Raw genomic sequence first — 13780 nt, 5'->3', positions numbered from 1 at the left:
GTATTGAAAAAGGCCATCCACAATCCAAGTGTGCTGGGAAGAACCAGGAAAACATGGCTTGCCTCCTGCTTCTGTACTGCTATCTAGTGGCTTCTTGCAGGCAGAAGAGGAAAGGCAGAGAAAAAAAATCAGTTTGCAGCTCATCAGCTCCATGTGCTGCTAGTTTGTGCAGCTGGAGAATCTCTTAATGTGTGAAGAGGCTCCAAGTGCCACCTGGGGCTCATTTTGAAATGCCTGTTCCAAGATCCACTGACACAAATGAAAGTAATGAAAAAACACAGGAAAATTCTGCTTGCACAGGTTTGTGTGTGTTATACTGCAAAGCTCTTGCTCCACACAACCTTTGCAAACTCTGTTTACCAAGTAACTGCTCAGCAGAAAGAAGACTTTATTCAAGATTTTGGTTATTAAATATTCTGGAACAATTCTACATGGAAAACTTGCTGATAGAAGAATTAGTCTGAATTAGTCTGTAATATTTATACTAAAACCCCCTTATGGACAAGCATTTTTCATTATTAGCAGCCTTAAGGATGACCCACAAATTGTTAGAGCAGGAGTGGTTGAAATCAGATGATTTTGGAAACCCCACAAGTGTCTGGCTCTGACCCCAGCAGACACCAATTTCGTAAAATTGCAGAAAGCAGAAATTGCTGAAGATGTTTTCTGAGACCTAGTTCAGAGGCTACAGGCCAGAGAAGCAACATGCTCTGCCAGGCAGAGAGAAAGCAATGTCTTCAGCAGAGGCAGTGATTTTGGGTTAGTTACTGTTATTAATAGCCAAATGCAAACATACAGTCTAACACCAGCAAGTGCTTTCTAGTTTCAGCACCTTCTTACACAAAGGTACACGTGACACGAAGACAGAAGAAGGCAGAGCTGGTTTTATCCATCACTTTTCCTGGTCCAGGGATCAGTAACCACCCAGTATGCGCTCCCACGTGGAGCACTCAAGTCAGCCATGAAGTCACCTTCACATTTTCCACTGTTTAGCCCTGCTACATCACACAGCCCCAAGAGAACACACAGCACAAGTGAAATACAAAGAACAGCAGGGTCACCTGTCCTATTTTGCTTTCCATTTTTGCCTTCCTCAACAAGATGAGGAGTCTTTTCCCTCCTTTGTGACCATTTGCAAGCACACTCACCTGCACAATCCCACCTTAGTCAGGCTCTCAAGGACTCATGGAGAACCACTGCCCTCCAGCCAGCCCAAGCCCTCCCATCTCCACCTGCTGGGAGAGGGAGGGGTAACTGCTTCACTGATCCTGGCTCCCCTTAAACACAACTAGACCGTGGCCTCAAGTGTCTCAGCTGTTGACATAAATACCTACTGATTTTGTTATTGTGCCTTTATGCCACATTGCGTAATTGAAAATTATTTTGAAAATTACCTCAATGGTAGAAAGTTTGTGGTCCATCTGTGAGCCTTCCCTATGACAGCAATGTCTGCATTAGATAATTCCATGCTGCTGCTTGGCAGGGGTTTCAGGGCAAAACGTACTGAGCAATACTTGGTAAGAGTTGGTCTCTCTCTCCTGTCTGTGCTACTTTTCTGCTCTTTCAGGAAGTCCTCAGCCTCTGTTTAAAATGTGTTCTTAAAAACAATTGGTGAAAATTATTCTTCCCCTTAAAGACAATTTTGGTATTGTGTCTCCTGTTTAACAATGATTAAAGGGTTGATTCATACTCATGAGGCTGACTCCATTTTTTTATTTAAAGTAATCCAAGGTTTAGTTTTGTAGAGAATAAAAGATGAGACACATCACTAACTGAGGAGCAATGGAGGAAAGACACTAGATCACAGATACTCCCCATTTATGAGCTAAAATCCATCAAATACTTTCAGCATTCTTATGATTTAGCTGTTTGGTGTCTAAAGGGGTGTGAAGGCAGGGCCAACTTCCAGTCAATATTTTGTTCAATGTCCATGACTTCTCCATAAGCTAAGAAGATAATTTAATTAACTTTACAAAGTGGATATTTTTTATTCAGTTGCTTTAGATGCCTGGAAGTGAGACTTGCTACCCCAAGGGCTTCTCAGGGTATAGGTGGACCCAAGGAGAAAGCCACAGAAAAAAAGTGAGATATTTTGCAGAGAAAAACACACTTAGTCATAGTTCTCTGAGCACAAGCTGTGAATATTCTGTACTTTGAAGTACTGATGCTGTAGGCTCTGAGGTCACCCCAAGAGGAATGAGCATCCACAGCTCCTCCAGATTAAACCGCAGATGGACAGAAATTAGTATATTGCATTACCGAGCTGTTACCAGGATAGGGTATACCTGACTTCAGTGAAAATGCAAATAAGTGTATTCCCATGTGACAGGTTTGTCACAGCAGCTGTGAGATTGCTTCTGCCCTCTGATAGCACAGACTCTGTGGTAGGTGGCAGATAGAACCCACAGTGAAGTCAATTCTGCCCTTCTGGCACTTCCTCTTTTTTTCTAAAAAGGAAGTGAGAATTTGAAGCAGATAATAAATATAATGGTAACTTTCCTTAGGAAACAGAAATTTCCATTCAGGACAGCAGGGTTTCGGTTTCTCTTTCTGGAATAAGCTGATAACAATTTTAATTACAAGTGTAGCTTTTATTTGTTTTATTAGAATGATGTGAGTAATGCTTCAGTAATGCAGAAACATTCAGCTGCTGAGCAGAGGGAGCAGCTAACATTTTGCAAACTATTTAATGTCCCAGCAATGACAAAGGCAAGCATAAATACAGTTCTTAGTGTATGATATAAACGTTTTCCTCCGCATGGATCTCGTCTTCCAGGGTACTATGATTCCCCACACCTCGTGGCCTCTGAAATGCAATGAAGCTGCACAAAAGAGTAAAAACTATGGTGTTAAACAGACAAAACAAACACAGAAAAGCAGATCAACCAGCTCACTGGAAAGTTATACATGCATAAACTCTTATTTAATCATGATTGATAATGAATCATCTTTCCACTTAAAAGACAACCCACACTTGAGGTTTGCATGCTCCCTAATGCAATGAACTGACAGCTGTTACTCATTTTTGCTTACTAAGTAATGAAAAGTAGCAGGATTTTTTTTAATGATTTCTGTTAACTTGAGATTAAAAAAGAAAGTCAAAATATGTGGTGGAATGGTCAACATACTGACGTTCTCTTTCTGCAACATTTGTTCTATTAGCAAAAGCAGGAACAGAATACTCACTTTGCAGTGCCACCCGTCTTCTTCGTATTGTAAAAGTATTCTAAGGACCATCCAGAATGAAAATAAAGAGAAAAACAATTTTGTTTAAACCATTAGAAGTAAGTAAAGCAGTGGGTTCAAAAATAAATAATTATCTTCAGGAAGGAACTGAGACACAGGAACTGTGGAATGCAGGGCTTGTATCACACATCTCCTCCCCACACCCTGGGGTGACTGGCTGCTGAAGAGTCACAAAAGGAGGAGGCTTCCTTCACACCTTGCTGTTCTGAGCCCCAGAGACCAAGGGGGAGAGCTGAAGGAGCAGCCACAGTGAGGAGTCAGAGACCTCAGCTCACTGCCCTGAGGTGGGAGACATGTAGCATCTGCCAGAGCTGTGACTGGACAAACCTGAGCAATCCTTGAATAACTGCCTAGGAAAAGTACTTACGTTTAGTGAGGTACAGAGCCAAAATGAGGATGACCGTAAGTGCTGCACATGACCCAATCCCAATGTACAGCCCATTTTCTGAATATTGCTGACTGGGAAGCAGCACAGACATGTTCTGTCAAACACAAGACAGGTGAGCATTAGTGGAACTGACAGCAAGAAGCCCATGCAGCACTCAAAGGCTATTTAGATGTTTTGCAACTCTGCAGGAAAAGTACATTTGAGACCAAAAGCCTAATCTGATATACAGGACCAGTTTCAAGCAGGATCACTGTGACAGTTGTGTGAACCATGCTGTTGAACATGTTTTTTAAAACTGTCAAAAGACCTGAAGTCTCATTTATTCAGGTTTGATACTATTTGGTGAATTTTTTTAATGATCAAAATATCTCCTGATGTCACACTCTCCCACCTTCTTGCTAGCTTATTCAGCATTATTCAAGGTTTTATGCCAATAAATAAATGCACCTTCTCTTTGCATTTTTTTTTATTTAGGCTAGACTTCTTTCTGAAGCCAGCTCTTAATATTAACCTGTGATTGGCATCTCAGACCTGGAAAGACACTGGAAGCACAGAATGGTCCCTGACTTGCATCCTGCACATGCAGCAGTATGAACTCCTACAGCACAGACTGTTGGACAGTACATCATGGCAGGCTTTCCCAAAGGCTGACTTGGCTGGTTGGTCTTCCTGATAAAATCTGGGCACTATTACTGCATGTCATCCTGTAATACATGCTGAAGGACTCGGCAGGATAGACAGAGCAACTATTTGAACTCCACTGCTCAGGAAATGAAGGGAATCCCTGTGCTCTCAGGTGGTCTGAGTTCCACTCTTCCCCACATCCTGCCATACCTGCAGGCTTGTAGTCACATCTGAGCAGTCTGAGGTGTCTGAGCAGGGACCAGAGGCCTGGAAGGCAATACAGATTTTGCTAAAGCTCTTCATTAGTAGGAAGCACTCTATGCACACTAAGCTGGGTTTTTTCCCTCTTTGATAATAAGCACTCTTTCATAAGCACTAAACATGCAGACTCCCAAACAAGATTATGTTGCAATCAAACAAAAGCAGTGCAAGTACCCAGTAGGGATGACCCAATAACCTCTCATTCCTATTCACTCTGCCTAGGTATGCTACAGCAAAGGAGATGCTTACAGTCTGAGGAGCTTCTGAGGCAGAAACCAATGTCCACGTGTCTGTGATGGTAAAGGATTCACTGGTGCTCCCAGGAGCTGAGCAAAGACAAGACAAACACATCACTTGCACGGAGAACTGCTCTGCCTTCACACAGAGGAATCTGTACTGCTTACTTGGAACCACTGAACTTAAGTGTCTGTCAGTTGTCTGTGGTCTGCATATGATAAAAGAGGTTGGTGCCGACAGAGAGCAGCACAAAACTCTGAATACTGGAGTTTCTGCTGCCCTTTTCAGAGCTTTAAATTTGTTCCAGGAATCACTTGGCTCTTGGTGTTACCTGAACACTGGAAAGGAGTTATCAAGGTAGGCATCTGGGTTTGGAGCCAAGAGGCAGTGCATCATAGAATCATAAAATGGTTTGGGTTGAAAGGGACCTTAAAGATTATCCTGTTCCAATCCCCCTGCCAGGGACACATTCCACTGCACCAGGTCGCTTAATGCCCCATCCAACCTGACCTGGAAGCAAAAAATGATGCCTAAATCAAACTTAGTCATCTCAGGGCTGTGAAACAGCAACTGATGCAGAGTCACAAAAGGCAAGAGATACTTTTAAAGTCCCAGACAGCTGTGCAGTAAACAGACTGACCAAAATGTGATGTATTTGCATAAGGACCTGAAGCATATTTTGAGGTAATTTCCCAGAGCAAAGCTCTGCAATATTTAAAATTAAGGCTACAAACTTGTCTCCTCTTTCATCAGTCTCAGTTTCTCCACGTGTTGTCATATGATATAAAAACCTCCTGTTCACTTTATGACAATCCCATCTGGTTGCTTTGGTGTTTAAAATTGTTACCCTTATCCCAGAAGCTGTATTTTGAAGAGGACAGGATCATTGGCTTCACTGGTCTCTTCCACTGGAAATTCTGGAGTATTTCTACATCAGAGGCACACAGCTAGCTGCCTTTTCCAGTCTCCCTCTGTGTGAACATGCACATACTAACTTGTGTTCTGAAAACTTAAAACATTGTTCCACCATCAGCTAACAAAGATGACACAGGGTTAAGAAAACCCATGAGTCCTAAGATTGGAAGCCATGTTGTTTGCAACTAGAATAGAAACAGTCTGAGAAAGTTTTCACTTCTTTTTCCAAAACAGAAATGCAACTTTTGTGACATGCTAGTTTGGAGTTCCTTAGCTGGAAACATCCAAGATAGAGGGAGAAGTACAAATGACAACCCTGATTTTAGTTCTAGAACCCAGAGAACAAGCCATTGTTAGACCATGAGCTTTCTCTGGTGTATGGTAAAATAAAGGTGTCTTTTTCAGACTGAAAAAGATGCAGCTGAGTGGGTATGTGATAGAAGTTTATCCACTTGTGAGGGGAATGGAGAAACTGAGAGAGGAACAGGTGTGTACTGTCTCTTCCACTACAACGAGGGACCTCATGTTATTAAGTGTTCACGAGCTAAGAGGATGTGGACAGCTTCTGAGACACCTCATACACCAGGGTAGAATAATATTTTGGCACTGTATCACAAAATTACTGCCTTGTTTCTACAATCCTCCTCAATCATCTGCTATTGACTATTACTGGAGGCAGGATCTTGAATTAGATGCACTTTTGAGCTATTCTAATAAAACAGTTCTATATTATAGAGCAAGAAACTGATTAACAGAAACAACAGGTGCACCCAACTCCTAAAAAGTTGTGGTTTACTATTCAGGGGAAGCATTTCTAGAAGAGGTGAGATTTTAGATGACAAAAACCCCAACAAGCCAAAACAACATCCACAATAAAAGCAAAGCTTGCAGCACCACTAAAACATCTACTTAAGCATCACATCTGGAAGCAAGCTTCCTCCCATGTATGCATGTTCCTTCTGTTGAACTCTTTATATAAGGTAGAATTTAAATCCAAGTTCTGATTCTATGGTAATGTTTACTAAATTTTTGCCAAGCCATTTCTATAATCTATCATCATTTTGTTTCCTAAGATCCCCATATGGCTTATATATGCTATTGAAATTAATACTTGGATAAAAGTTACCTGATGTCTGTTCAGAGGTGTAAGTATGAGGACTTGCAGTAGAGATCCTAGCTGATATTAAAAAATAAAACAAAATCAGCACATGTTATAATTAACCTTAGTGTGCATTTATGTAGTGAAAAAAAGACAGTGCTTCTACCATAAGAATTTGCTAGCAGCAGCTACACAAGTACATCTGTCAGACACTTGTTCCATATATTATCATGCTTTTCACAAGCATGAGAAAAACTAAAAATCAGAGAAAATATTGATAAAAACTTCTCTATGCCAATATTGTGTCTCTGGGCTTTACTCTAGAGTCAAGCAGGGAAAATCAAACACAACTTTCTATAGAAAGAGTGGCAGCAACAAAGTTTTGGATTAAGTACTGCACACTTCCCTTTCTCTTAAATTCTTCAGTGTTTCTACAAAAGATCAGTAGTGCTGTGCACTATGAAACAAAGCACCATGCCATTTTTTTGATTGCAGTGACTGCAATGGGATAAGAACTTCACCAAGCACAGCTCAATTTAAACAGCACTAACAACAGACCTGCAGGGTCCTAAAGATCAGTCCTATAGATGATTGTAGAAATTATTTCAACCACAAGCTTCAAAATCCAGACCCAAGAGCAGATTTACCACAATGATACTCAAACCAGAGCACACTTCTGCACTCACCTTTCTTTATCACAACCTTAAGATTAGTTTTTTGGTCATTGAACCATCCCCGGTGCTCCACACGGCAGCAGTAAGTCCCACTGTCTCCTTCCTCGGCGCTCACAATCGTGAGGGACACGTTGCCCTCCAGCAGGTTCCCTTGCAATAGGTACCTGCTGCTGTGCTGTTTTGTCACCCTCCATCCATCTGTCCAGATAATGGTCCGAGAACATTGTGAATTAGGGCAGCTATCCCGACCCCAGCACATGGATGTGATGTCTGCTGTGTGCTGGACCCTGTAGGTGCAGGGCACGGTGACGTTCTGACCGACCTCTCCTTTCACAACTAAATCCGATACTGTGGGGCCTGTGGACAAAACAACAGAGCTCAGCAAGTGGAAGCTTCTTGTGCATCTTGCATGTCCTTACATCTCTTGTCTCTCAAACACCATCAGGCATTGCTGAATCAGATTTTCCACAAATAAATGTGTCCCAGTAGGAATGATACAGTGAGCGATAACGATCAGGCCAATGACATGCTCAGAACGTGTCTCTCCTCAGAGAAAGAAGACACACACTTTGTTCAGCCTCTGCAGGTAGGCAACGAGGTGGACAGAGAACAGTGTTTGAATCTGCTCAACTCTGTGGCTTCTCTTGAACCAAGTACAGTCTGTTAACTCTTTGCTTTTTCCTCTGTTTAGATTTAATCCAAGCCACACAGAGGAGAGCAGTAAGAATTGATTTCAACCAAAACCACTGTGGGAAACTCTTCCTCCCTTTCAATGAAAGACACTAAAAGGCAGGTTTCATCAGAATGATCACTGATGAATGAATTTCCTTTTTTCTTGCTTTAAGTCAGGTTCTGCACATTCTGATCAGAAGGGGTTTTTCAGAGCTTTTCCGAGAAATTTTACATTCTCTATTTTTTCAATACCTTATTTTATCTCTCACTTATGCAGTTTCTAACTTGTTTGGTTCCCTTTAAAAATAATTTTTTAATTTTTCCAGAAGGCTATGTCACACACTACTGAGGTGAAAACAGAGAGCCCTAGCACCCATTCATCACAGTGAGATAGTTTCTTTTGTGTATTTAGACCATTCCAGTCAATATTCCCTTTAGAAGGATTTTATTAAGAGCTAGTTAAGTGCCAGCTGAAATAATTTGTGCTCTGGGGATCCAGTCACAGTCATACTGTAACCATTCTTATTCTAACAGGGTATGCAGTGAGGCTCCCAAGGTGCACTCAATGTTTGTACTTCAAAGAAAACATTTCCTATATACTGACTACTGCACGTTATCAAATTCAGTAACTTGGGATTATGTGTGTAAATATTTCAATCTGTCCATATTAACATTTCAGGAACAGAGTTCTGTGAGGCAAGAACAGGCAACAAATTACCTCCATTAAAAGTCCAGCCTAGCCTATAATTAGGGAGCTTCCCAGGGCAGTCAGACAAGCGTCAGTGGCTCCTGTGCTCTGAATGGCTTGATTGCAACTGTCCCTTGTGAAAAAGCTCTTTTGCACAGTCCAGCTCAAACATTTTCCTAACCTAAGTTATTACTGTTAAAAATAAGTCTGCATGAAGAGATTTTGACACAATAACATATTAAAAACTAATCCCTGAAACGAACGTGTTTTATTTAATACAAAAAGAAATCTTGAAATCAATCTTAAAATAAAAAATTTTGTAAAGAACAACAAGAAATAATATCTGCAATATCCCTTTTCTTTCTACTGAATTTAACTTACCACCAAGTTTATGTCTGTCTTTATTACTACCACATTACAACTTGTTGTTTCAGTCCTGTCGCCTCTAACAATCTAAGGCTGCTTCCTCAGATTACAAAAGGAGAAATTACCAATTTGTCACAGTAAAATTTTGTATTAGCTAAAAAGCACAGAAGCCATAGTCAACCTCTTCCCTGTCTTCCTAAGAACTCTTCACAAAGCCTGCCAAAGTGAAATATCCTTGGTTTACATTTTCTCTACAATGCTTTAAAATTCTCTGCTCATCTGAGGTCATTTTAAAAGCCCAATTAGACTAGAAGGATCCAAGACTAGCCCCAAGAAGGAGCATCTTTAAAACCATCATACCCTCAACATGATATTTTCTTTGAAAGGTGATAAAACCATTAGAACACCAAGTCAATAAAGTTCTGTTCTAACATAAAGCTACAGTGTCTGTGGTATTTGGCCACTCCTCCTGTTGCAAGATAAAATTCTCTTTGTAAACCTCAGAATCACTGATGCATGTTACCTCCATGCACCTCCATCTAGTTGTTTAGGCCCAATTAGTTACCTGTAAACACGATCAGAAGAATCCAGTTCATGCAAACATAAGACAACATTGTGGCTGAAGACAAGCAATGCTCCCGTTCACCTTCCTCATTCAAGAAAACCTATCTTCTTCATAAACCTTTGGGTTTGCTTAGCACACCATGTCCAGACACAGCTGTGGGTGCCCGTCAGTCCAGTCTGAGTGTTGTGCCTGTGGTTGGGGTGTTTGTGTCCTGCAGCACGGGCAGAGCTGCTGCTGGCAGGGTACAAGTGCACAGGGCTGAGCTCCGGCTGACAGGGCTGTGAGTGTGGGACTGAGCCAACACCTCGCAGCACCACAGAAACACAGTTCTCTTTTTTCCAGATCTGCCTGATTACCATAAGTGAAACTTGTCAGCACAACTAAGCTGACACAACTATCTGAATCCACTGCCCCAGACTGCTTCTCACACCTGCTTTTGCCATAGTAGACAGCATTTGGATAAAAGATTACATAGGATATGTAGCACAGTGTGGCAACTAGAAAGGACTTGGCAAAATAAGATTCCTAGAAATAACCACTCAAACTTTTAATCATAAATTTCTAATACTTAGAAGCAGTTCAGAGCATCTTTTGGCAAATTGGCAGCAAAAATTTGGTAGTATTGGAAAACTGTTCTATTGTTACACACTTAAGCCTAACAGAGTTGCAGGTTTATTTCATCTCTTAAAAAATTTGTAGGCATCTGTGCTTTTTGCAATACAGAGTAAAACATAGTCAAATCATCCCAGACTCAAGGCTCACTGACAAAATACTGAATACAGCTTCTGAGAAATGCTGTTCTCTGGCCACTCTCCCCCTGTCCCTGGATCACCAAACTCTTCTTGAGGATATCTTGACTTTTTATATTGTTTGAACTAGAACTGTGGCTGTAATCAAGGGTATTTGACTTAGGGCCAAGAAATGGTCTTTGCTGAAGCAATTAATCTACCTCACAGGGTTTTATACAGATGAAATTAAGTCCTAGGGAGTTTGAACCAACAGAGCTGCCTCACAGAGGCAACCTTTCAGGAGGGCAGAGGCATCAAATTGAGTTTCTTGAAGTGAAAATTAGGAAAACTAAGGGACGGATGTAGTCAAAAGACAAACAATAGCAACACACTTGTAGAGGAGAAGTGAGAGTAAAAGGGATGACTTTTGCACTCAGCATGACTTCTGCAGCAGCTGGAAACAAGACTCCAAGAATATGCTTTCTTTTTACTCCTGGTGGTTCTGGGGAAACAGGAAACTTGCAGACAGCTGCTGACGAACAATTCTGATAATGGCCAGCAGGGCCTGGCAATCTGGCTCTGGCAAGAGGTGACTGCACTCCCCACAGCTGTGCTGCGACAGTGCCTGGCATGGGCTGGTGAACTCTGGTGGTTGTGTGTGGCAAACACCCCCCTGCACGCCAGGACACGGACCTGCTGACAGTGACCTGCAAGAAATTGTGATGTGCACAGGTCTACACAGGTTCCTCCCTTGCAAGAGCCATGTTTGGGCTCTGAAATAAATAAATAGGATGAGAAAATAAGGGAACTCTTATCCCAGAGGTCCATCTGAGCTCATTCTACTCCCTTCAGCCAGGTTGTGGCATTCACACGTCTACAGCTGTTTGAGTGCTGTCTATAAGCCAGGAAAGCTGTTCTGTCACACAGTAAGAGCATGAGAGCTACAGGACAACAGTTAAACCACTTGCTTTAGATTTCACATCAAACACAGGCTATAAGGAATGCCTTGATGCAATTTGAGTTTCTATGTGCCTGTTTTCCAAGTTCCTGTGTTCAGCTTGTGCAAGAAACAAGCACCACTTCTGCAGAAACTTTCCCTTGACTCTGAGCATATAGAACCATAGAATGGCAGACCCCAAAATAGAGAGACATACCCAAAACAAACAGAAAAGTGACAAATGAAAGTACAACAGAAAAAGTCAACTTTAATATGCACCTACCACCTCACAATACATTTTAAAAACGTTATACTTTTTTTCTTTCTACCAAAAAAACACAGGTCACAAAATATCAAACATTTTCCCCTGCCCAGTCACTCACAACCTCCAACATGTGCACAAATGCCTGTACAACACCACAACCAAATACAGTGTGTAGCCTCAGAATACATGCTGCTTCTCACTGTGGTGCATTAACAGAAGGTGTTTTCTTCATGTCATTTCATCAATAATGCTGCACATGGCTGCATCTTTGTCTAACACCTGATCTCTCTTGCCACCAGAACGCTCTCTCTGCTTTTCACTCTGTCCAATGCAGTTGCTGCCATCATCAGAATCCATGGGCTCCACTTTCACTCTCAGTCCCCCCTCTGCATGAGGCAGATCGTCAGGCAAGGATGCCAGGCAGTTCTGAATCATCTCCACAACTCTCTCCAGGTGCTTCTGGAATCGCTCTGCGGTCTCCAAGCGCTGACGCTTCTGCACCTCCATCATGACCCTCAGAGTCTCCCTGGCTTGGTGAGGGCGATACTCATTTATAAGGTGATGCACATGGACAAAAAGCAGTTTCAGGTCTTCCAGTTTCTCCTCTCGCTTTATGCTCCCTGGACTCCTTATCAAAATATCCAAGAGGTCCAAAAAGTTGACCAGGATAGACATATTGAGTTTTCTTAATTCCTTCTTGTGATCAAACTGCATGGGATGCAGCCGCTCAATACCCTGGCTCTCCAAGGGCCGAATAATTAGGTCATCACACTGAAACTGATTTCCAAACATCATGTAACTGTCCTTCACAGGTGGAGGTGGCTTTGGAGCCAGGCCCTTACGGATATTTTCATCAGTATATTCCTTTATATATTGCATTGGAGGCGGAGGAAGGGCACTCACTTGCTGAGGTTCACCCATTTTTGCCAGACAAAGATACCTGAGGAATATCCCAAGAAACAAATGTTAACAATTTGTGTGACATCACTATATCATTATAAACAAAGACAATGTAAGAGAGGTGGCTGTGAGACAAGCCAGAAGAAAGCTACTCAATGTGTAGAATACAGGAAACTCCTGATAAATCCATGTTACCTTTTCACTAAGGTTTACCTACAGCAGGACTAACATTTCTAGCACACAGAACACTCATTTCCCAAAATATGAATCACCAGCCTGTAAACTGGGCAGCCACAGGGAGAGAAAGACCTCTTCCCTAACTGGAGCCCAGTCTGGAACTTCACAGAATACCCTGAGTTGAAAGGATCCCACAAGGGCCAGGAAAGTCCAACTCCCAGCCCTGCATAGACATCCCAATAATCCCACTCTATGCCTGAGCGTGTTATCCAAACGCTCCTTGAGCTCTGTCAGCCTTGGGGCCGTGCCCACTGCCCTGGCGAGCCTGTGCAGTGCCCGACCACCCTCTGGGGGAAGAATCTTTTCCTGAGATCCACCTAAACCTCCCCTGGCACAGCTCCAGCCGCTCCCTCGGGTCCTGTCACTGGTCACAGAGAGCAGAGATCGGTGCTGCCCCTTGTCAGGAAGCTGCAGACCATGGTGAGGTCTCCCCGTAGTCTCCAGCTTCTTCAGGCTCAAGAGACCAAGTGACCTCAGCCGTTCCCCGTGTGGCTTCCCCTCTTCACGCGCGACCCACGAGGGGAACCGGGCCGGGCCGGGCCCACACCCGCCGAGCTTCGCTGCCCTGCTCCGGGCCGGGCTCTGAGAATGCCCAAACCCCGCCGCGGGGCTCGCCAGCCAGTGCTGAGGAGAGAAGAGCCGTGATCACGTCCCGGCGGAGGGTGCGGCTCCACCGGCCCCGCTCACCTGTCCGCGCTCGCCCTCCCGGCCCGCACCGCTCGACGCGCCGCTCAGCGCCGCCGCTTCCGGCCAGCCGCCCCTCCCCCGCCTCCCATTGGCTCGCAGCATCTCGTTGACGCGCTGTGATTGGCTCTCGGGAACATCAGTCAGACGCTCTCTCCACTCAGCTCCCTCGGGGGCGGGGCCAGCGCGGGGAGGGGGTGCTGAGGTTGCTCCGCCATGGTGGGGGTTGAGGGGCTGTGCTGCCCTTTCCTCGCTATGACCCCCTCGGGACTGTGCTATCCCTCCCCGCTGTGA

At 43.4% G+C, this 13780-nt stretch overlaps 2 protein-coding genes across 4 annotated transcripts; both read right to left on the bottom strand.

Moving 5' to 3' along the window:
* Nucleotides 1-2585: 2585 nt before the first annotated feature.
* LOC139679080 (hepatitis A virus cellular receptor 1 homolog) lies at nucleotides 2586-10016 on the bottom strand. 3 transcript variants are annotated; one of them, XM_071570469.1, is made up of 8 exons: nucleotides 9736-10016; nucleotides 7457-7801; nucleotides 6798-6848; nucleotides 4769-4845; nucleotides 4469-4525; nucleotides 3614-3728; nucleotides 3187-3226; nucleotides 2586-2822 (listed from the first exon to the last, which is right to left on the bottom strand). In XM_071570469.1, the coding sequence occupies exons 1-8, from the start codon at nucleotides 9782-9784 to the stop codon at nucleotides 2729-2731; spliced, it is 828 nt and encodes a 275-aa protein (XP_071426570.1). In that variant the 5' UTR covers nucleotides 9785-10016; the 3' UTR covers nucleotides 2586-2728. The 3 variants fall into 3 exon arrangements, with proteins under 3 accessions (XP_071426570.1, XP_071426573.1, XP_071426572.1); XM_071570472.1 differs by lacking the exon at nucleotides 4469-4525; XM_071570471.1 differs by lacking the exon at nucleotides 6798-6848.
* Nucleotides 10017-11648: 1632 nt separating this feature from the next.
* On the bottom strand, nucleotides 11649-13572 carry MED7 (mediator complex subunit 7). Its single transcript, XM_071570180.1, has 2 exons — nucleotides 13490-13572; nucleotides 11649-12605 (listed from the first exon to the last, which is right to left on the bottom strand). Exon 2 carries the CDS (start codon nucleotides 12584-12586, stop codon nucleotides 11894-11896), a length of 693 nt encoding a protein of 230 aa, XP_071426281.1. The 5' UTR covers nucleotides 12587-12605; nucleotides 13490-13572; the 3' UTR covers nucleotides 11649-11893.
* Between the last annotated feature and the right edge of the window lie 208 nt (nucleotides 13573-13780).

Source organism: Pithys albifrons, chromosome 15, assembly GCF_047495875.1.
Source record: "Pithys albifrons albifrons isolate INPA30051 chromosome 15, PitAlb_v1, whole genome shotgun sequence".
Lineage (NCBI taxonomy): Eukaryota > Metazoa > Chordata > Aves > Passeriformes > Thamnophilidae > Pithys > Pithys albifrons.
The sequence above is the reverse complement of the archived record's forward strand: the minus strand, read 5'-3'. Positions and strand labels throughout refer to the sequence as shown.

Coding starts and splice junctions, on each gene's coding strand:
- MED7 (XM_071570180.1), bottom strand. CDS start 12,586: ATGGGTGAACCTCAGCAAGTGAGTGCCCTTCCTCCGCCTCCAATGCAA.
- LOC139679080 (XM_071570469.1), bottom strand. CDS start 9,784: ATGTTGTCTTATGTTTGCATGAACTGGATTCTTCTGATCGTGTTTACA. Junction 3,729..4,468: donor ATGTGACTACAAGCCTGCAG/GTATGGCAGGAT, acceptor TGTGTTTGACAG/AACATGTCTGTGCTGCTTCC. Junction 3,227..3,613: donor GGCTCTGTACCTCACTAAAC/GTAAGTACTTTT, acceptor GATGGTCCTTAG/AATACTTTTACAATACGAAG.